The 22067-nt window shown below is 30.3% G+C and overlaps 1 protein-coding gene and 1 long non-coding RNA gene across 2 annotated transcripts; both read right to left on the bottom strand.

Annotated features, from left to right (window-relative positions):
- Positions 1-9601: 9601 nt before the first annotated feature.
- On the bottom strand, positions 9602-11786 carry LOC131639377 (uncharacterized). Its single transcript, XR_009294931.1, has 4 exons — positions 11667-11786; positions 11406-11522; positions 10743-10867; positions 9602-10266 (listed from the first exon to the last, which is right to left on the bottom strand). It is a non-coding gene; the product is annotated as an uncharacterized LOC131639377 (long non-coding RNA).
- A 7806-nt stretch (positions 11787-19592) lies between these two features.
- On the bottom strand, positions 19593-21282 carry LOC131639362 (ethylene-responsive transcription factor ABR1-like). The gene is made up of 2 exons (XM_058909863.1): positions 20830-21282; positions 19593-20543 (listed from the first exon to the last, which is right to left on the bottom strand). The coding sequence occupies exons 1-2, from the start codon at positions 21275-21277 to the stop codon at positions 19843-19845; spliced, it is 1149 nt and encodes a 382-aa protein (XP_058765846.1). The 5' UTR covers positions 21278-21282; the 3' UTR covers positions 19593-19842.
- Between the last annotated feature and the right edge of the window lie 785 nt (positions 21283-22067).

The following is a 22067-nucleotide window of genomic DNA, read 5'->3' as shown; positions in this document are numbered from 1 at the left end:
TTCTTTTTTATGAATATTACCGAGGTCGATTGTTTGTGCTGTATTTCCTATAGATTTCAAAGTCCCTCCTATTCTTAAAAATATAAAATAATGTCATTGTTGTAAATCATAATTCTTCACTACTTTTGTATCAAAAAAATCTTTACATAAAAAAAAAAAAAAGGCTATAGAATAGCCTACAATGTATTATTGAATATTACTACAATTTTCCCAAAAATTGAAAACTATAATTAATTATGAATCGGTGGTTTCCTTGATGCTGGAGTATAATCCATGGCAAAAACTTCAGAATCAACGTTACCTTCTTCTTCTTTTAGCTTAAAAAACTCAGCATGCACTTCCTTATGTTGTTCAGATTTATTAGCATCCTCACTAATTTTGTTGCTTATTTCTTTCAATACTCTTGCTGCATAACCAAATAAATAATATCAGAAAAATTATTAAGCTGAAAATAAATGGAAATATTCTAAATCCAATGTTATAATATTTTTTTTGCAATGGATATATATTTGAAGCAAAAAGTACCTCTAACTTGGATATGGATAGAGAAGAAGCAAAAGAGAAAAAAAATAACAAGAATGTGTTTGTTTTGTGTAGCAGTCATCTTAAAACAATATTTAGGTTTGTTGAACTCAATGATTTTTTCTCTCTTTTTTTCTTTCTGAATATACCTTATGCATATGATAATTTAGGTTCTATATATATAGACACATTATGGAAGCATCTATTGCTAACTGTTTTGTATTATTGGCCTATTCGGTATATGCACATTAATAAACCATGGTGGTAAATTGTACATGGCCCTAATGGTCTATAAGAGGGTCAACATCATTTTTGTCTGGTTTGAAATCAATTGACACATCTATAGTTTTTTGTGAAAAAGTAACCAAAGACTATGACATCTCCATATGAAATCATGTGGTTATGTCAACCTATAATATATTTGAGCCATCTTAATTTTTCTATTAGATTCGACGACGGTTAGGTCAAGCTAGATCGAGATAAATGATAGTATTTGTAAATACTCTGCAGATCAACTCGAGGAATTAATGAGTGGTAGAAGTGTTATCTGACGCTCAAATAAATCAACGAAGAAGAAATGAGAGACATTGAGATAAAATATTGTGTACTTTTTTTCCCTTTAAAGTTCATTGAATTTTCTTGTTAGATTCAACAAGTAAAACCTGTTGAAAATGTAACTTACCTCGTGGTCACAAGATAATGACATATCCATGATTCATGTTGATGTATTGGCAACACTTGAGAAAATATGTATCAAATTTTTGAGTTGGGCCATTGGATATGTTGCTGAATATGCAGACAAGGCAATACCTTCAAGAACTGCAACATAGGTGTGGGGCCATATGTCAGGTCTATAACCTTTTTACCCTGCCATCACTCCTAATTTACCTCACCTTGTAAATCTCTACATTTTCAACCTTAAAGATATAAATAGTATCTTCTTTAGTATAATTTCTATATTCATTCAATAATTAATGGATCTGGTTCATATGAAAGAAGAAATGTAATTTATACCGTCTTTTTTACTATTCCAATGATGCTCTTGAATGTTAATATTGTATTCATGTCATGAGTTATTTTTTATTAACGGTTAATGTTTTTTATGAGTGCGATTGTTTTAAGGCATGTTCATATAAGTCCCATAACTAAATGTTCTGTTGTCTTCAAGACTCTACAACCAACATGTTTGGCCTAATTCACATGTCAACATTGTCCCTTGTTTTATTGATATTAATTTGACACTTCAGTGATACGTCTGTTGTCTATCAATCAGCCTCTAAGGCAAGGGCAAGGGCTCCATTAGAAATGAAGTTGATGTTGTAATGGTAGGATTGTTAGATTTGGAGAGACTAACAAAGTTGTTATCTTAAATCTAACGGTTTTTTTAGTTATATTTGAGATTGAGAATGATAATGTGTGAGTTGAAAAGAAGTTAGAAGTTTCATATTACACACATTAGATAAATTTTAACACCATATAAAAAGTGTTAACCTTATATCTAAAAACACACAAAAACTTGATGTATTTTGAATCTTTATTTGTGCCGCTCTTATAAAGTTGTCTATTCGATAAATGTTGTCCATTGAAATTTGGTGTGATTAATTAGTATCATATTTAGTGGTCTTAGTGCCTCTTTTTTCTTTTTCAACTCTTTCAAAAAATTGTCCTTTTGATACACTTTATCCATCGAAAGTTGGAATGGTGTTAGCAATATATTTGAGTGTTTTTAGTATCATATTTGATGATGTATTTTTAGAACTGTTCCTACATGTAATATGACTCTAATATAATTTGTAATCAGGGAGCTTTATTGTGGGGATGTCGTAATTGATAACGTGCCTTGCAAAATTTTAGCCGGTGCTACGAAATGTTTTAAAAAGTTTGATCTAATACACAATTAATCACAATAATTTTAAGAAAATTTCTTTAGCCAACTCCCTATGGGGGTCACTCCCAGCGAAAATCCCAAAATACCCCTGCTTCGGAAATGAACTTCCGAAGCGCTTTTTTTTTAAAAAAAAATTCCATAATTCGGAAGTGCATCTCCGAAAACACCTCATGGGGGGTGTCTTCGGAGATGAACTTCCGAAAAGCATATTCAAACAGAAAAACCAGTAAGCAACGGCAATAGAGTTAGCCAGAAGAGAAGGAAGAGTTGAGGAACATCTCATCTTCATGCTCAATATGTAGATTCTTGGATTCCATTAGAAAATCAATTTCTTCGCTTTTAAATTTCAGAAAGAAACCGAATGTGATTAGTTCAGCGAGTGCAGGAACATGATCATGATTCTCGCGTAAAACGCCTTCAGATATTGCTTCAGAAAAATTTGAAGCATGTTTCATTTCATCGCCGCGAACACTATCCATCTTCTGGATTATAAACATAGAACTTTGACTTTCCCAGCGCACCTCTTTGTTTGATTTTTTTGTAATGACGTCCCCTGATGATAATGATAAACTATAGCTTACATTGATTGGCTCCTTTGTCTCGCGGAAACTCAAGTTGACAAGACTTTGAACAGATTCATGTCTCTTACTTTGTTCCATTTTCAGGCTACAACATGCAAGAAAACCAAGAATAAGCTTAACCAACCCCCTTAAGTTGAGAATATTATTTGGATCAACATGCTCGAGTTCAACATCATCATTCACAACAGATGATTCTTCTTTGGATAGTGACTCAGAGATATTTCTAGCACCAACTTTTCTGTAAATATCAGATAGTTTACTCTTGAACAATGGTGTCATGTTATGCTTAGGATACCATACAAAAACTTTCTCGCTCTCAAAAAGCTTCTTCATATGAAGGTTATCTGGAATAAAAACATCTTCCTTATCGGCCAGAAGTATATCATTATTTCCTGATGTCGTAGGTAGTTTCTTCAAACTGTCAGCTCGAGTACCGCTCGCCATCGCTTAACGACAAGGGAGGGTTGATGATCACACCTTTTGAGATCAAGAACGACGAAGATTTAGCGGTTATGTGGACAACGTTCGACCGATTTTCTTCGAAAGGCCCGATCGAGTTGGACGCCAAACTTCAAAGATCGGCGGACGACGTTATCAAAATGTTGACTCATCCCTACCTACCCGTGTTCAACAATATGTAACTTTAATTTTCAGTAATATTATCGTTGTAATCTTCACCCGATTAAATAAAGCGAATCGTTGTTGTTTTTCATTTTTCTTCTGTCCAGACATAAATTCGGAGGTTCATTTCCGAATTCCATCATGGGGGGTGAGTTCGGAGATGAACTTCCGAAACACCACATTTTCTGAAAATGTAACTTTATTTCGGAAATTCATCTCCGAAATCAATATTTTATATTAAAAAAAACACGTTTTCGGAAGTTCATTTCCGAAAACACATTTTTTTCAAAAAAAAGTACCGTTTCAAAAATGAACTTCCGAAACAAGGGGTAATGTTGTAAATTCACCAGGGGTGGGCAAGAAGGTTAGGAGGTGGGTGAAGAAATTCTCTAATTTTAAACTATTGTAAACAATGATTACTATATTTTGAAGATGTTTTTTCACCCATGACTATCAAAGAAATTACTAGTTCTTGTTCTAATGCTTTGGTCTATAAAAAAATCATTTTTCTTTTAAGGGAATTATTACTATCGAAATGGACTTTTATCTCACTCGAATTGAAATAGAGTTTTTATTTCGGTTGGGTAGAAGAGATAATGTAGAGTATAATGAACAGTGCGCTACATTTATCCTCGGGCCATTCATTGAGGTGAAAAATTAAAAGCGCACTAATTTTCTTTTTAGTTGTATATGTTAACTGAGGGGAAAAAATTTCACTTTTACTCTCAGTTTCTTTTCATAACTGCGATGATAGTTGAATATTTTGTTTAGGGGAAGGATTTTTATCTCGGTTGTGGTGTTCCAACCGATGGAAAATCCTGTGATTTTTAGAATTACAATTTTCCATATTGTTTTAATCTGTGTTTTTTCAAAACAAAACCTAAATTACAAATTTTATGAAATAGAATCAAATGTCACATTTGTAAAACAATTGTTTATACCAAAATCAAAATGATACACATTATTTTTTTACATGAAATGGTGTTCGGCCGTTAAACACCTATAATTTAAATGAAATGTAAATTAGGTTAACGCCACAACAACATTAGAAAAAAAAACCAAATAAACCTACATTTCAAAAAAATTACCTAACTAACTTTGTTTGGGTTTTTTTCAATGTAGGCGTCATGTGGGATGGCGCCGGCTATTTTTTTTAAAAAAATTTTAGTTACCTGCGGATTTACCTGCAGACCAAATATTTAATATATCCATAGGTAAATGCGCAGGTAACACCAAATCCGCAGGTAAATCCGCAAGTAAGTGGAAATTTAAAAAAAAAAAATAGGTGGCGCCATCCCGCATGGCGCCTACGTGAAAAAAAATACTCAAACATAATTAGTAGGGTTCTCTTATTTGAAATGTTGATTTATTTGTTTTTTTTTAAACCTGGTTATTAAAAAAAAAACTTCCATAACATTAAGTCTTCAAAGTCTACAACAAAAACAACATTAAACCTTCAACTAGCTAACAACAACAACATTAACTTTGCTTACAATTACTTAACAACCAACATAAATAAGTTACATGCATATCGACAAAGTGATTACCTCATTCCATGAATCGACAATGCCAACATAAATATTTAATACGTGTTTCATCACATATATTCATACACGTATCTTTTTGGTTGTAGCCTCATCTACAAATTACAAGTACTACTTTAGCGAAAATAAAAGAATATCACAAATTATACCACTTACTTTAGCAAAAATAAATTTAGGCTTTTATTTCTGAAACCACGACACATATTGTATCCTTCCATAACTCTATATGTTAAAAAATGAATTAATAAAAAAAAAATTTAAAAAAATGAACATTTTATTATTACATAGAAATAATATCACTAACGAGATAGTGGGATGTGTTGATATGCATAAGGTATATCTCTATGTACGGTGCATAAATAGTCAAATATTGTTTATATTACTCAAAGTATTATATTTATTATTCAAAATAATATACAGATTATTCAAAATAGTATAAATATTACTCAGAACAATGAATATATTACTCAAAATAGTTAAAATTCGATATTACTCAAAATGGTGTAAATATTACTCAGAATAGTGTACTCATTACTCACAATTAATAATTACTCATAGTTAATAGATGTGTACAAATAATGCATATATTATTCTTGGATTATGATATTATTACTCGTTTCTAACTAAAATGTTACTCAGAACAATTTAAATATTACTAGTACGAGACTTATGCATCGTGCATAAGGATATACCTTATGCACATCAACCAGACCCCGTGCAAGGTATGGGTTAAATATTTTTGAAGTAAACAAAATATTCGAAAAACACTCATAATTTAAATTTATTATTTATTATAAATTTATTGAACTGATATAAAATTTATAGTAAGCAAATATTTATAAAATCATAATAATAATTATATTATATTAGAAATATTAATGCATTATCTTTTAAATAAAAATTCAAGTTTTGGAACATAAAAAGACGATAGTAAATTAGTAAGAGGGTTTTAATAATTAGTAGAATAAGTATTTTATTCTCTTTTAATATTTGATTATTATAACTAGAATAAAATCTCATATAATTTCGAAAATTAAATGAAGATATTATCATCATATATTAATGAAATTATGTGTTTTAAAAATATTCATAATGAATGTGAGAATGTGTTTAATTTAATTTTTATTTTTTAATTAAAAATATTTCAAAAGTAGTAAGAATAAATAATACAGTGGTTCAAATTCAAATAATACTGTGATTACAAATTCGATATAGCTCATTCTTTCCCCACCTAAATAACAAAACTTAAAATTTAATAAATAAATGTGACAATTTTATATTTTAAAAAGTAAATAAAATCCAAATAATAATATCATTACCAAATATCTAAGATAGTCTCATGCTCTTCGTGATGAAAAATATGGGAAAGCAAAAATTCTAAACTTTATTTTCACATGTCTAACTTATTAGCATGGGAAATTAGTCCAGTCATCCTATGACAAATATAGTAAGATTATCTAAAATAGAAATCTTAAAATAGTAAGGTGTTTAAAATACTAACACTTGGCAAACTTGCTCAAATTCTCATTTTGCTTTATTACATTGAATGATGCATTATTTATGAATGTAATGATTTGGTAAAAACAAAAATAAAAAGATCATGAATTTTAGTTTATGGTGCATGCATTGGTAACATAAAATGATGTAAATACATGTTAAAAATATCAAGAACATGTTTAAATTATATTTTAGTTTGTTCAAAAATTTATTAAATTTAAAATGTTTTATCTCATATTATATGTGTATCATAATATGAAAATATTATTTCTTCTTTATCTTGATATTGAAAGTAATTTGAGTACATTTTAGATTATTGTAAGTTGACAAATATTTATGGAGAAAAGTTATAGAAAATATTAATGATGTGAAATTATTATTTATTTCGTATTGTGATTTTATTAGTATATACCATAGAATGTTGTTAAACATGGAACATGAATTTATCCCATTAGATTTGTTATGCAAGAAATTGTTAATTTAAAAGAAAAGAAATAAATCTATTGTGTTATATTTATATGGAGTCTATGAATTATATGTTTGAACCCACTTCAAAAAAATTAAAGGTTATTCATGACATATTTGTATGATCATTGTTGTAGATTGCTATAAATGTTTAATGCATTAAATATATTTTGAATATATTTAAGAGAAGAAGTAAAAGTTGAAATTAAAAAGGTTAGCAAATGAAGAATCACATAAAATTTGTGTATATGATAAAATGAATGACAAAAGTGTCATGATAATGTTTGTTAAAACTATAAAAAATATATATTTATTTTGTATATGATAATTGTACTAAAATGACAAAAATGTCATGTGTTGATGATAGTTGTTAAATACTATCAAGAATACATAAAGTAATCATAGACATGACTATTTGAAAGACTGAATATTCAAAGTTTATTAAAGTTTGGAAAATCTTGCAATTCTTTGACGAAATGATTGACAAGGATATGATGTCTTTGGATAAAATTGAAGACAATGAAGACATCATTAGGGATGTGGAACACGCCCATATCTAATTAATCATCGATAGTGAAAACTCAACTCACACTTGATTAACATTAAGTCTTGAGTTCAATGATAAAAGTACACTATTAGAGTGATTGAAGTACGTACTTAACAATAGATACATCTCAATTGGTAAAAGTACTTGGACTATAAGAATAAATATGGTAGGATGAGGTTTTTCTCTTAATAGAGATATAACATATGTGTAATAAAATGCATAATTATGAGTGCATTTCTGATATAGTCTACCGATATGAGAATGAAGTGGTGCCGCTTCAAAAAGTTAAAGGGTTTGACTCTTAAATTCTCATGAAAAGGATATGAGACACAAAACCTTATTAAATGTGTCATATTGATGATTCGATCAATGGTACCGATATTTTATGTGTGAGTTATGCACGTTTACTCTAATGAATAATTGGTTCAAAGCTTGTCTACCAATCAATTCGGGGATGAGTGAAAATTTAACTTACTAAGTAATGATTCAAATCGTAAAATACATTTTTCTGAAATCATGAAATTTTCTGAATAATGGATTTTGATATATTTTGAAAATGATGGGGAATTGTTGGAAAATTTCCAAAATATGATTAATATTATGTTTTGACAAATAAATCATTGAGAAAATAATAGTCTAATGGTTGAAATTTTGAATAGTAAACTAGTCAGAGACCCGTGCTGTCGCCCGGGTGCATTAAGTAAAGAGGTTTGACTAAATTGCATATATAAAATGGATAGTATTCAATTAAAAAAAGTTTTACTAATAAGATAGTAGTAGAAAAATTAAGTTCTAAGTTAAAATAATGATCCACAAAAAAAATTTAAGATAGGTCAAGAACACAATGGCAAAATAAGGCCAAGTATTGAATTAAATAATTGACAGCAAACTTAACAAATGATGTATTTCTCCATGTGAATTGTAAAAAAAAAATTGTGACATGGAGAAAGAAAAAGAATTTAACATTTAAAAATAAGAATTTTGTCTTCAAATATAGTTAATAATTTAATAGTGACCCGTAAGATAAAAAATTAGTTGTGTGAATGACTATATAATATTATTCAATTTGATAAAATACATTTTTAATTTTATTGAAGTAAAAAATAGATTAATTAATATTTTAGTGATAATAAACAAATAGAATAGATTAAATATATCTTAAAGTAATTTTTAGGACATATTTAACTTAGTATTTTTTTAAGAGTGATACATTTGTATATTTTTTAAGAGAAAATATAGAAAAAAAGATAAAGAGTGATACAATGTTAATTCATTTGTGTATTTTTTAAGAGTTATACAATGACAAAATATAAATTTTAAAAAAAAAAAAAGGTATTAAGAGAAAATAAGAAGTTACATACAGTGAGATAGTAATGCCAAACCTAATCGATAGGGATAGCAATGCCACTTGTATTTAAACTTCATATTAATTAAGGAAGAATATCAGTCAGACTTCCATATACATGATATAAATCAAAACACTAAATGTAGAATTATACTAATCACGAAAAATAAAATCTCAATATGATCAAACTAAATCTATGGGTATGTTTCAACTTTCCCTTGGTTTGATTACTTGAAGATTCAAAATATCAGAGTATACACATTCCCGAAAAAAATAGTCAAACAAAAGGTTTATGTATTTTTTAGAAGAAAAAATTTTTAAATACAACAAAATTCTAATAATTTTACTGCAGATTTAAACCAGTTCCAACAAAATTTGAAAATCAATCAAAGAGCAACTTTTATCTCTATTAAATATTGTCTCTAATTCATAAAATATACAATCAATGTGTAATTAGTGTATAATTATTGCCCTGTCATATAAATATAAAGGGACAATCAATGTTCCAAGTGTATACAAAGACAACATATTTAACACAAAATCAAACTCTTTTGTTACTCCCCTTTCTTAATTATACCAGAGGCAGAGTATTTTCTGAAATTACAATAATGCATGTGAGCCAACCAGAATAGAATTCTAAGTTCTCCCAACTTTGAACCCACCAATCAGCCCTGTAACAAATTATCAAAACCTCACCGGCACCAAAATCAATTAAATCCCAGCTACTTACACAACACCAAAGAAACATCTAACAATCAAACCGCTACGATTTCCACTTTGAAAGACACATAGGCACAACTCTAACCGCTACAGAACAGCTCATCGTTCCGACCTATCTATATATTCCAAATGCAAGCAAACCAAATAGTTTTTAAATTGAGTAAAATTTTCCTGAGCCGAATTATGCTATACAGCAGACACAGTCCTTTCAAAATGCCATCAATCTTGTTCTCTTCAATATCTGATGAACCGGTAACAATACATATGAAGAATGCAAAATAAGAGTGACAAAAAAGAACTAATACAAAGAAAAACAACTGTGGGAAAAAAAGTGAAGAAGAATCGCACACAGGGATAATCAAGTCTTCCATATTGCATAGAGTTGAGTTCACGCACCATCTCCTTCATTGTACAGTGATGCAAAAGAATATGTGTCTTCGTCACTGTTATAACCAATATAATCTATACTGTCATATTCAAATGCATCTTGAGAGGATAGGTCATCATAATTATTGTCCAAAGTTTCTTTTGAAAACCTATGGTTAGTATTGAACAAAAAAACATATCAAACAACCAAAAGAGAAGACAAACAACATAAAAACACAATAAAAAGATCACAAGCACCGAATAAACTTGTCAGTACATGTCATGTTTTTGTAAAGCCAAAGTTGAAGGGGTTCATTGAAAGTGTACACAAAAAACTACATAAAAATTACAAAAATTAAAAGTCCTCCTGGTTTCACTAACCCCAGTGCACCTTACTTTTACAACACCATTATCCCCTGTGATGCTTTTACAATACCATTATCCCCTGTGATGCTTTTCTTTGTAAGTCTCAACTTTTTCATTTTAGTTTTATTTCTATGACAACTCTTTGACAATTTTAACTCTCTGCAAAGAAGAAAAAGAGGTGTTTTTCCATCTTAATATAAAATACAAAGTCAGACAAAACCAACAGTGTATCAACTATCAAGAAAGTAAAACATATACAAACATACACATAAATATATACCTTCACTACAACTGATGGACGCTAATTCTTGAGACTGTTAAGTTGAAAAAGGATTTCACTTCTGCCAGATCCTGTGGAAAGAAGAAGAAACACTCTGGATCCTTGTTTCATATCACTGCAAGTAGCTATATTTAAGAAAACATTAAAATTTATCAAATATCACTCATGCCAATACACCAAAAAACCAATAAAATCAATAAATTTCAAATATCACAATGCAAATCAAAACATGTCTCACTCCATCCTCTACATAATAGTATGATGGATGCATAATACATAAACTGCTCATTTTTTTGTTTTCTTTTGTGATGCTTGCATTTTATATACCTTAGCTAAAATTACTTTGATTAAAGTTAATATTCTCCATATTTATAACATTTTATCAATATAAGAAAAAATGTTAAAATAAAATACAATAGCATGGAGGATAAAATGTAATGACTATTTTCGGTAGTTTATTTTATTAGAACCCAAGAAATAATCAAGGGTGAGCGGGCAAAAAACAAATTAATAATAGGTAAATTTTACATAATAGATGAGTTCTCTTCCACAAAACTATAATAAAAAATAGAACAGTAAAACACCCTAAAGCTTTCTAAGAAATTTTATATGCCTATTTATTGAATAACCACTTCAGAAAGGATGCAATCATCAAAGCTTTACCTTTAAAGCCTTCCTTTCTTTTTCTTTTTGCTGAAGCTGAACGAAAATATGACCCATAGAACTTGTGTTTCTATGAAATAACACCTCCCAATCCATAGTGATACGAATAAGATTAACCTAAATGCATATAAACTTTAGAGGAAATGAAAATGCTAAAAACTTTACAACTAAAACCATCAAGAAATGAGGAAGGTGATATTATCATATATCATGAAGTTAAAACGTTGTGAAAGAAAAATCAAAGACAACTAACAACTTTACCTTCTGAACAACATGAATACCCAACTAAATCTCATATCTGGTGAATATACATGTCAAATTGCATCATCAATCGCTTCTCCCTCTTTAAAACTCACACCTCAAAAATCATAGATCCAAAATATTGGGCAACTATGAGACACATTTAAGAACACAACTCATTAACAACAACATATATCAAACCAAATCCATAAAACAAAATAGAAAGGAAAAGAAGTGAAAAAAACTGCAAACCAACCACCGTACATTTGTCCGACCTTCGCTCACCACTGAACTGATTATGGCTTCCACTCTACGAATCCGACCATCAAACTCGCTGCTGCAACCCTCCATGAAAAACGCACAGGTAGACGAGAAAGAGGGAGAAGTGAAAGAGAGATTATGAGTTTTCAAGGCAAAGTTTTGATATTACGAAGAAAGATTTCTGAAAAAGTAAAGGAGATGGGAATTTGTGTTGTAGTTGATTTTGTTAATTACGTGTTTAACCTTTTGCAAGTGTAAAGAATTTATTTTGGAAGGGCAATATGGACAGTTTGGTTAATACTTTAGTATTGGGTAGATAGTTGAAAAGTTTAATGGGCAGGCACCTCTACCAATAGGCCAGCGTGGTGTTTTATTTAAAGTCTGGCCGTTATGAATATAATACTGTTTTTGAATGACCATCTTGAAATAGTTGAAATATTGTCTCTCCTCGTCTAATTGGTATAAGCTTTTCAATAAATAAAGATATTTGTTAGGCATAATATGAATACAAAAATAATATATTTTAAGAGTCAAAAATCATATCTAAGTTATTTTTTTATTTTTCTAGTGTAAGAGAATTAATGAAAAAAATTTATTCGGTAAAATATTGTTGGTCGATATGCTTAATGTGAATGTGTGAATATGTCAAGGTCTCTAAAGTATCATGAAGGAGATTCGCCGGTTAATCTATTTGCATCTAATTGTCTGAATTGGTGAGGGCGAATCGTAACCTAAAACTTAGTATAAATACATGCTTTAAAATTTATGTTGTACAACTTTTATCGTACCGTTTTCATCTTCTTCTTATCCATGTTTTATAGCAGATCCGAACACAAATTCTAGCATTTTATTTATTGTTTCCAAATAATAATTTTATTTGCCAACGAATTTTATAACAAAACTTTTATTTTATATTTTCTAATACAATGTCCCAATGTAGATAGATATTAGATACACTACATGCATGGACTAATGTATATGTAAATTGAGAATGTTTTTCAAATACATTAAAATATGGTGTTGATGTTTAGATGTGCAAATTTTACAAAACAAATAAAACTTCACACAAATTACAAATTTCTAATGCAATCCATGTGATGTGATACATTTAACTCCCATGAAGATGACCAATGTCTAACACATTAATGTTCTCAAATTTGCATTTATTTTGAGAGCACAAAATCTTCCAACTAATAATAGGTATTTGCAATTCATTTGTATGAATGGTGTCTTTGATAACTGATAAGGACACATTAGCATGAGAGGAGACCGAGAACTAAGAGCATTAAAATCAAGTTGCCTTGGTCTATGGCCTAGAGAAAAGGCAATGCACATGTCTTTGAAGTCCTCAACACACACACAAGGTTCAGTCTTCGGTGGCTGGTTTATGAAGAAGACAAGAACTCCATCAACAACTTGTTGTGCTGCCTCCAAGGTTAACATAATGCTCCAATTTCTTATAGGTTGGTGTTAATGTGTGTCATCTTAGGACTTCAAAAATTAATTTTTAATACAAAAATAATTTTCTAACTGTTTAATAAATTAAATATATAATTTTCATAACAATATTTATACATTAACTTAAAAGATGTGTTAGCATTTTTCTTTCTTATATTCCAAATCTTTCAATCCTTATCTCGAAATTCAAATCATGTGCGGAATCAAATCAAAATTCAAAATAAAATGAAATATTTAAAATAGCAAATGAAAATGAATCTAAACGAATTTTAAATTGAAAAACTGAAATTGAAAGGGTGAGAAATGTTCGTTTTAAAAGATAAGTTAAAACTAATAAAAAAAGAGAATTTCTTTATTGACCTTCTATGGAGAAAATCTCCCGCGGAAATTCCAAACTACCCCTTCTTCGGAGATGCATCTCCGAAGTAAATTTTTTTAGATTTTTCCAGATTTCAGAGATGCATCTCCGGAAAAAATCCCAAAAATTGGGATTTTGATTAATTGGGAGATGTATCTCCGAAAAAACCCCAAAAATATTTTTTCGGATATATATATATATCCGAAAAAAATCCCAAAAATTAAAAAATTTGAGATATTAATTAATTCACATATCATAAATTTGATATAATTTATGAGTTATAAATAATTATTATTATTATTATATATTCTATTCTAATTCATATTTTAAAATTTTAAAAAAATTCAATTACAAAAAATTAAAATAATTCCAATTATTAAAATGAATTTATTATATTATAATGACCCAAAAACTGCCATATTCAGTTCTTTTTATTTCTAACAATTAATAATTTTTTTTCATTTTGATATTTTGTTTCTTTATTCTTTTGAATCTATCAACTATTATTTTTAGTATATTAAAAAAATTATAAATTTTGATTCCTCTAAATTATTTGCTACTATTTTAATTTTTTTTGCTACTATATAAATTTACTATGGGAAAGAAAACATTAACTTTATCCTATCAAGTCAAAGGCCTTCCTTAAATAAAAATGGACTGAGATTTAAACCAGATATAGCACCTAGTAAAGGCTTAAATAATAAGAAAAAATTCGTCTCGTTTAAAAATGCTCTCACCACAAGAAATTTGGGCGCTTAAAGCCTCTCTATTTTGATAAGTTGAAAAGGTCTAAAGGTAACAACCTCGAACCTGGTGGAAGAACTAACGAACTTGGATCAAAGATTATTTATGTACCAAAGGTGAAATTCTAGTATGTTTTGCAAGGATGCTTTGCAAGTTGAAGCTTTAGTGGATATCAAATAGAGATGTGCAGAGAAAAAGCATAATTTCAACTATACGGTATTTTTTGAAGTCTCTGATACAAGAATGATTGATGATAATGGATATCAATGATAGTGATCAAAGCAAGGTTTTTTGTTGAGGATATCTAAACATTTCTGATAATCAATGATCAGCTAACCTCATAGTAGGTTGAATGGATACGTCTGTGCTGGACATATCCATCTCGTTATTTGAACTTACTCTCGCATCCAACGATTCATAGAGAAGTATACGCCATAATGTGTTGGTGTTACATTTAAGGAAAGGTTTATCAAGAATTCTTGATATTTGAGGTAGCACACTATTTTAAAGTTTAAATGATCATAAAACTCTGATTAACTCTTTAGAAATAGTGGATTTAATTTTGTTCATCAATGAAAATTATTTTTCTAACCAAATATATGAGTTTCCGGGTCTTTTATAGAAAGGAGATTTTAATAAATCTAGGCAAAGATGCAAAAGAAAAGGAAAATCTAGCACAAAGGCCCAAAACAAAAAATGTTGAAAAAGGGCTTGCCAATCGATTGGAATCATGCTCCAATTTATCAGATGATCTCAAAGTTAAAATATTTGAAAAATGGCGCACACAACAATGGCTGGAAGGCTGAGAAATAAATGCAATGACCTAACAGTTATCCATCAAAATTGAAAGCTTCCAATCGATTGACATTTTTATCCAATCGAATGGACATTCCCTATAAATAGAGGTAACATTTCTCTCCTTTCTCATCTCACCCTACCTATTTTGTGAATTGCATTAGAAATCTCTAAGATCTTTAAATCACTCATCATCACCTCATATGGCATAAAAAAGAACCTGATCCTCTCCAGCATGTCCATCCTACTTCTCAGAAGATTTCTCCACTCAAAAACAAGAGAATACTTCCAATCATTACTTTGTCGAAAGAGAATTGTACATCTCTCACTAGTTGGATGAATAGCTCTTCAAAAATTGCCTCTTCGTAGAAGCCTTCAATGAGGCTGGCATAAATGACTTTATTTTTGAAGGGCCTCAAGAAAGATATCTGAAATTGGTAAGAATGTTCTACTCAAACCTAAAATACTCAAATGGTATCATTAGCTAAGAAGTTAAGAAACACATGTATTTCTCTATTCCTTGAAGAATTTGCACAAGCTTGCAACCTACCTTTCATCAGTCAAGATTACAATCAAAATGACGATGGAGGTAATGAATTCAAGATGGATATATCAAACCTCATATCTCCAATAGTGTCTAGCAAGGATGACGATGAGATAAACTAATTGCGTCGTATGTGTTTACTTGTCCTATTTTATTTCCTTCTTAGAAATTTTTCTTCTTGTTCTTTGAATAAATAAAATGTTTCGTTCCCCTTCCTAAAATGCTTGTGTGTCAATGTGTTTGCATGTTTAAACTCTCATAATACATCTTTACCGACCTTTTGATTTTGAGAAAGAGGGAGAAATATACTCTCAAGAGGAATGAGTTATACTCTCTATGGAAGTGAATGGGGTTTAAAACACTTCAAATATATTTGTTTATTTATTTTACCACCTCCTTGAGAGATGCATTGTCATCATCAAAAAGGGGGAGCATGTGGAATCATGTTTTCCAAGTCAAGATAACCTCTTAATGATGAATATACTTTTGATGTTGACAAATAAAAAGAACTCAGCGACTTGTGAGGATTCAAGTATAACAAGTAGTTAAAGATGCGAGTAGACAAACTAAGGTTTGATGATCACACAAAAATCCTTTGATGATGACACTCAACCTAAACAAATCTCAAACCTCATCTTCACAAAGAATTCAAGAAAGTGTTTATATAATTGGATTACCTAACAAGTCTTGAAGTTTCAAAACATGAAAAAAGAGGAAGTGTGAAAGTTCGTCAAGTCGTGTCTGAGTAAACCAAGTGCTGTAAAAACATAAGGGTTTTTTTCGTAAAGTTATTAGGCTAAATCACACACACACACACTAAAACAAGTTTCAAAACTTATTTTTCTTAAGGAAATATTCCCAAAAATGGTTTGGAGTCGTGCTAGTTGAGGAACTGTATGAATAATTTTGGACATAATTTTTATTGCTCAATCGATTGGCACTTATACCCAATTATTTGACACATTAATTTTGACCCAATTTTTTTTCCTTTTTTACACCACCGTCTAGCCTATAAATAAAGGTTATTTCCTTCACATTTTCACGTCGAGAATTGTGAGTATTCTATCTCACACCTCACACTCTCTCTCTAAAATCTTTTTCAACTTTCTCTCACTTAAATTTAGTTGTAGCGCTCCGAGGAATTTTTTTTGTTTAGCGAGGCATTAATTTAATTCTGAAAAAGGCATTATTGTAAATTCACCAAGGAGCATTTTCTTTTGGTTGGATAATTTATCCATAAGAAATTGTGCATTTGGATTAAAAGTGAAACCCGCTAAACGATTTGGTTTATGGACTTAGATTCTAAGTCATCATTTAGGCTCGTAAGCTAAGCCTGGTCAAAAGTTTATTTTGATTGGAGATCAGTCAGGTTCAAATTCTCAACTTGATTTGTGGTTATCCTAGTAAAAACTTTGTTTCGGTTGGTAAGCTCAACCCGGTCAAAAGCTTTCTTTGGTTTGAGATAAACCTGATTCAAAATTGCAATGGTTCATGGTAAGCCTAGTCAAAACCTAGGTTTGATTCGTGAGTTCATCCCAATTCAAAAGCTCACATTGGTTCGAGATAAGCTGGTAAAAAATCTCGATTTAGCTTAGGCACTAACCGCTTTAAGTTTTTATTTAGAAAGAAGATTATCTGCTTCAACTCGTTGTTTGGAAGGAAGACTAATTGCTTCTTCCCGGTGTTCGTTGTTTGGTGGAAGTTAGCCTGGAGTTTCATTTTTATTATAAAGGGGATTCAAGAGTTCAACCTACTAAAAGCTCTTAAAAACTATTGGATACTCTCAAGATCAAATTTTTTTAGAGAGAATTAAGTCACTTCATTTGGACTGAACATCTATAATTCTTAGTGTTACTTCTCTTACCCTTAACTATTTTATTTTTTTTGCTTATTTATTCTCCCATTGCTAATTTCTTAAAACTATTTTCAAAATGTTTTTGAACTATGAAAATATAATTGTGAAAATTTTCAAACTACCATTTTTCTGAAACACACAATTCATTTTCCGTCTTGTGTGTAGAACCACATGTACAACACCCCTGACACCACCCCACAAAAACCTCATTTCAATTTTCACTATCTTCTTTGAAACCTTAAAAAAAACGTTTTATAAAAAGACAAAATAAATATAGAAATTGCATTAAGAACGTAATTAAGAAGAACCACTCGCCCTTTCTAAGAGACGTACTTATGTCTCCACGAGTGAAATCACATAAAAATAAGACTAAGAGTTCTCAAGTAGATGACAAACAGAGATTCGCCTCCACTAGAAGACAAAGATACTTAAATAAGAGAGACTCTTGGTAACAATGAAGGAAATCGCTAGCTAAAAAAAGACAGAATTGAAATTCACCCTAATAAAACCGCTCTTAACAAAATTCATAGAGAGTAACTCAAATACACAAATAATAGTCTTGATAAACCAGATATTCCCAATTGAGACATCCGCTTGGGTTGGAGAGTAGTTTGCATCATAATGCCTGATTTTTCATTTTATATAATATGACAACTGTTTAACAATTATTTGACTAGCTTAATTGGTCAAAATGAAACCTCATATCATTTAGATCTAAGGATTTAAATTTCATTGCGAAATTTTACTTTTTTTATCTTACTTTTATAAGTCTTGTGTTTTTTTATGGCTTTGACTAAAAACATTATAAAAAATACAAAAATTGTATTTTTAATCGAAAATCAACTTGCATGACAAGTATGGTACGCACGAGTTGAAGATAAGTTCCATTCTATCTTAATATAAATATTTCATCTTGACCAAACTAAATGTAAATTTTCATAGAAAATAATTTAAATGGTCAAAGTAAGACTATGCAACCATTCGTAAACGCAAGTGTCACTTCTTCAAACATAATTTTAATAAGCGATTGAGTCAATGGTCCTATCTATGCTAGTTATCTATTGCTTAAACTTAAACTTGAAATTTCTTATATTTTACTTGTACAACACTATTTGTTTTTCTGTATCTCACACGCCGCTGAGCTATTTTAGTGTGAACAGTTATAGCTTAAGTGTGCGGTGCACTTTCCACCTTTCTCTTTGAGAAAGACGTGTGAAGACATAAACGAAGGCTTAAAAGGAATATTTGTTCCCTAGTTATTACGTTTCTACATCGAAAACAACAAACAACTATGTTGAATTGAACCTATGTGCACCTTTCAGTTATTCTTCGTTCTTGGTTTACTTTGTATTGTTAGCCTCCTTTGAATAAATCACTATGTCAACCTATGTATTACATCTCTTAAAGTCAAATTCATGTTTGTAACCTTAATAAATGTATGGTGTATGAGTATTTTGCGGCGACATTTAGACAATGTTTCATCTAGAGGTTTGAAAGAAGTTTCTAAGATATTAAATGCACCGAATTAGTTTGAATTTTTATTACAAGATGTGATGTGATAAGGACTAACGGTGATAAAATATTGGAAGAGAAGAATAAAAAGATGAAGACGTTGTTACAAGGATACAATCATACAAATGGTCAAATATATTGTCATGTTACATATCTCATGTCACTAACATGCCACTTTTAATATTACAAAAGACTAAGAAATATACATACATGTTACATGTATAGATTATTGATCATAGTTTACTTCTACTAACTAACGCTAATTACTCCAATTAGTAAGGAATCTAATTCCCTTTTCAATATTGATGGTTAAACAAAAGAAAAAAAATTAATTTGCAATTCTATAAATATAATCACCATAAAATATGTCATGAATTATGAATGGATTATTAACAATATAACTAACTGTATGAAAAAAAAAAAAACAAAATAATAAACTAGCAAACTTGTGTTTGGATCCTCAGCTGTGCCACAATACTCTCATCATTTTTACATTATATTATCTGTATCAGGTATGTCGATGTGTCAATGTCTGATGTCTATCATGTGTCTGGTATCATGTATGTTGATGTGTATGTGTCTGGTGATGTGTTGTCTGGTGTCTGTCATGTATCCGGTATCATGGATGTTGATGTGTATGTGTCTGAGTTTATGATTGATAGAAAATGGTTCATCTGGAGGAAGAAGAGTTATGATCGGAGGCAGACCACGGTGGAAACTGTGTAGAATAAAACGAGGAAGCTGAAGCATTGGTCTGCATAGAAGAAGGAAATGCAGAAGAGGAAGATGACAAAGAAGAAGCTGGTGACAACGACGACGAAGAAGATTGAAGATGAGAAGCCATAGTAGAACTCATAACCACATTATCATCATAAACATTCCTACCAAGAATACCCGAAAACTGAAAAGGATCATAAAAGTTCGTTGAAGGCTGAGAAGAAGAAGAAGAAAGAAAAGGTCGAGTATGAACAACCGGGTCCGTAGAAGTTGTAATAGAAACAACCGAACTCGGCATATTCGAAATATTCCATTGATTCGGCGTTGTTGGAGGAGGATGACGAAGAGTAACATTCTCAGGAAAATTCAGTTTTGCTTTGTTTCCTCTAAAACGAAGAGCAGCTTCATCATATGCTCTAGCTGCTGCTTCAGCGGTTTCAAATGTTCCTAACCATACTCTTGCGGCTTTGAATGGATCTCTTATCTCCGCAGCCCATTTTCCCCATGGTCTCTGTCTTACTCCTCTGTACTTTCTCTTCTCTTCTCCTTCTCTTACCACATTCTCTGTTCTCCTATATTCATACACAGCATTTCCCATTTCTCTTGTCACTCTTGTTGTCGATGTCGCTGTCCTATTCCGCGAACTTTCTGTATCTGCGTTCATCACAACAGGTATAAATACAATAACCTTTGTATTTAATACAAGACATAACAAAATCATCTACCTATGAAATATATAACAATATAACAGTATCATGTTTAGAATTGTGTCTGGTGTCTGTATCTGTGTCAAGTCGTCTATCTATAAATATGTAACAGTATTGTGTCTGTTGCGTCTGATGTCTGGTGTCTGTGATTGTAACAAGTTTATTACCTAAAAATATTGTGTTCTGGTGAAAGTGATTGTAAGAAATATAGAAGAATTAAATATGATGCTTACTTGTTGGTAGAACGAGTGTTGTGTCTGGTGTCTGTGTCGATTGATCGCCGACGTATCTATCATCTTCCCTAGTTCTTTTGAGAGAAGAACTAGTACCATAACTCGATGAAGAATTAGTAGAAGTAGACATGTTGATATTTGGTTCGAGTTCAACTGCAGTGCTTTGATTTGGAACATCTCCAGAAACAATATGAGTCAAAGCAGAGATCATTGCAGACATTTCTCTATCTCTATTCATCCCAGGAAAAGGAAATACCATTTCACTTGACGACAATGTGGGATCATTGAGTTCCCTTTTAATAACTTTATTATCTCTTGGATTCGCCACCTTAAACAAACACATGTAATATATAGTATATGTTATGTTTATGATATATGTTACCTTGATTTTTGTTTTGCATGCAAAAAAATATATAGATGATTGAAGAAGTCGAATCGCCAACTTCATTAGAATTGTTCTTGTATATATATAAGGAAAGGATTGAAAGGTTCAAATTGTGTTTTTAGCCGCCATTGTGCTAGAGAAAAGTCAGTCGGTGATGATTTAATGAAGGAGTGTAGAATTTTTGCACGAAATAATTAAATAATAGTTAGAAATGATAAAGAAATTAAATAATTAGGCGGTTTGAGAAATTAATATTGGTGATTAATCATATAGGAAAAGCATAGATGAATAAATAAAGAATTAGAGAGTGGAGGTGTGAAGGGAAGGTTGTTGCCGGCGGGTGTGGAGAGAACATTCTCGACGGTTGGCAGCTGGTTCGAGCTGATATTACTTAGTCGGTGAAAAGGGAAGAGACTTAGCCAATTGGTAGGAGCCGACAGAAAGACGAATAAAGTAATACAAAATGTGTTTGATAAGTGTACAGTTAGTGTCTTTCAAATGGTGAGGTGAATAGCCGTGTGTGTGGGGAGACCTTTAATATTTTAAAAGATACTACCGATAGCTATGTAGATATCATATAAAATGTATATTTAAATTCGTAATATCTTATTTATTTAATTTTAAAAGTAAATTTCAACTATTAAATTACAATAAAAAAAAAAAAATATATATATATATATATATATATATATATATATATATATATATATAATAGATACAGATTTTAAAAGATTATTTTGTTAGATAAAATTTGAAAATTTTAAAAAATTGTACATAATTATATTATTATTTAAATTTTTAATAGTTATATTTCATATTTTACTGTTTGAATTTTGAAGAATTTATAATGTAA

This window comes from Vicia villosa, unplaced genomic scaffold, assembly GCF_029867415.1.
Source record: "Vicia villosa cultivar HV-30 ecotype Madison, WI unplaced genomic scaffold, Vvil1.0 ctg.002607F_1_1, whole genome shotgun sequence".
NCBI classification, from domain to species: Eukaryota; Viridiplantae; Streptophyta; class Magnoliopsida; order Fabales; family Fabaceae; genus Vicia; species Vicia villosa.
The sequence above is the reverse complement of the archived record's forward strand: the minus strand, read 5'-3'. Positions and strand labels throughout refer to the sequence as shown.

Bases quoted from the DNA above. Each gene is read 5' to 3' on its own strand.
- LOC131639362 (XM_058909863.1), bottom strand. From the start codon at position 21,277: ATGAAGTTGGCGATTCGACTTCTTCAATCATCTATATATTTTTTTGCA. The intron at 20,544-20,829 runs GTAAGCATCATA...TGATGAACGCAG, and splicing joins AACACTCGTTCTACCAACAA to ATACAGAAAGTTCGCGGAAT.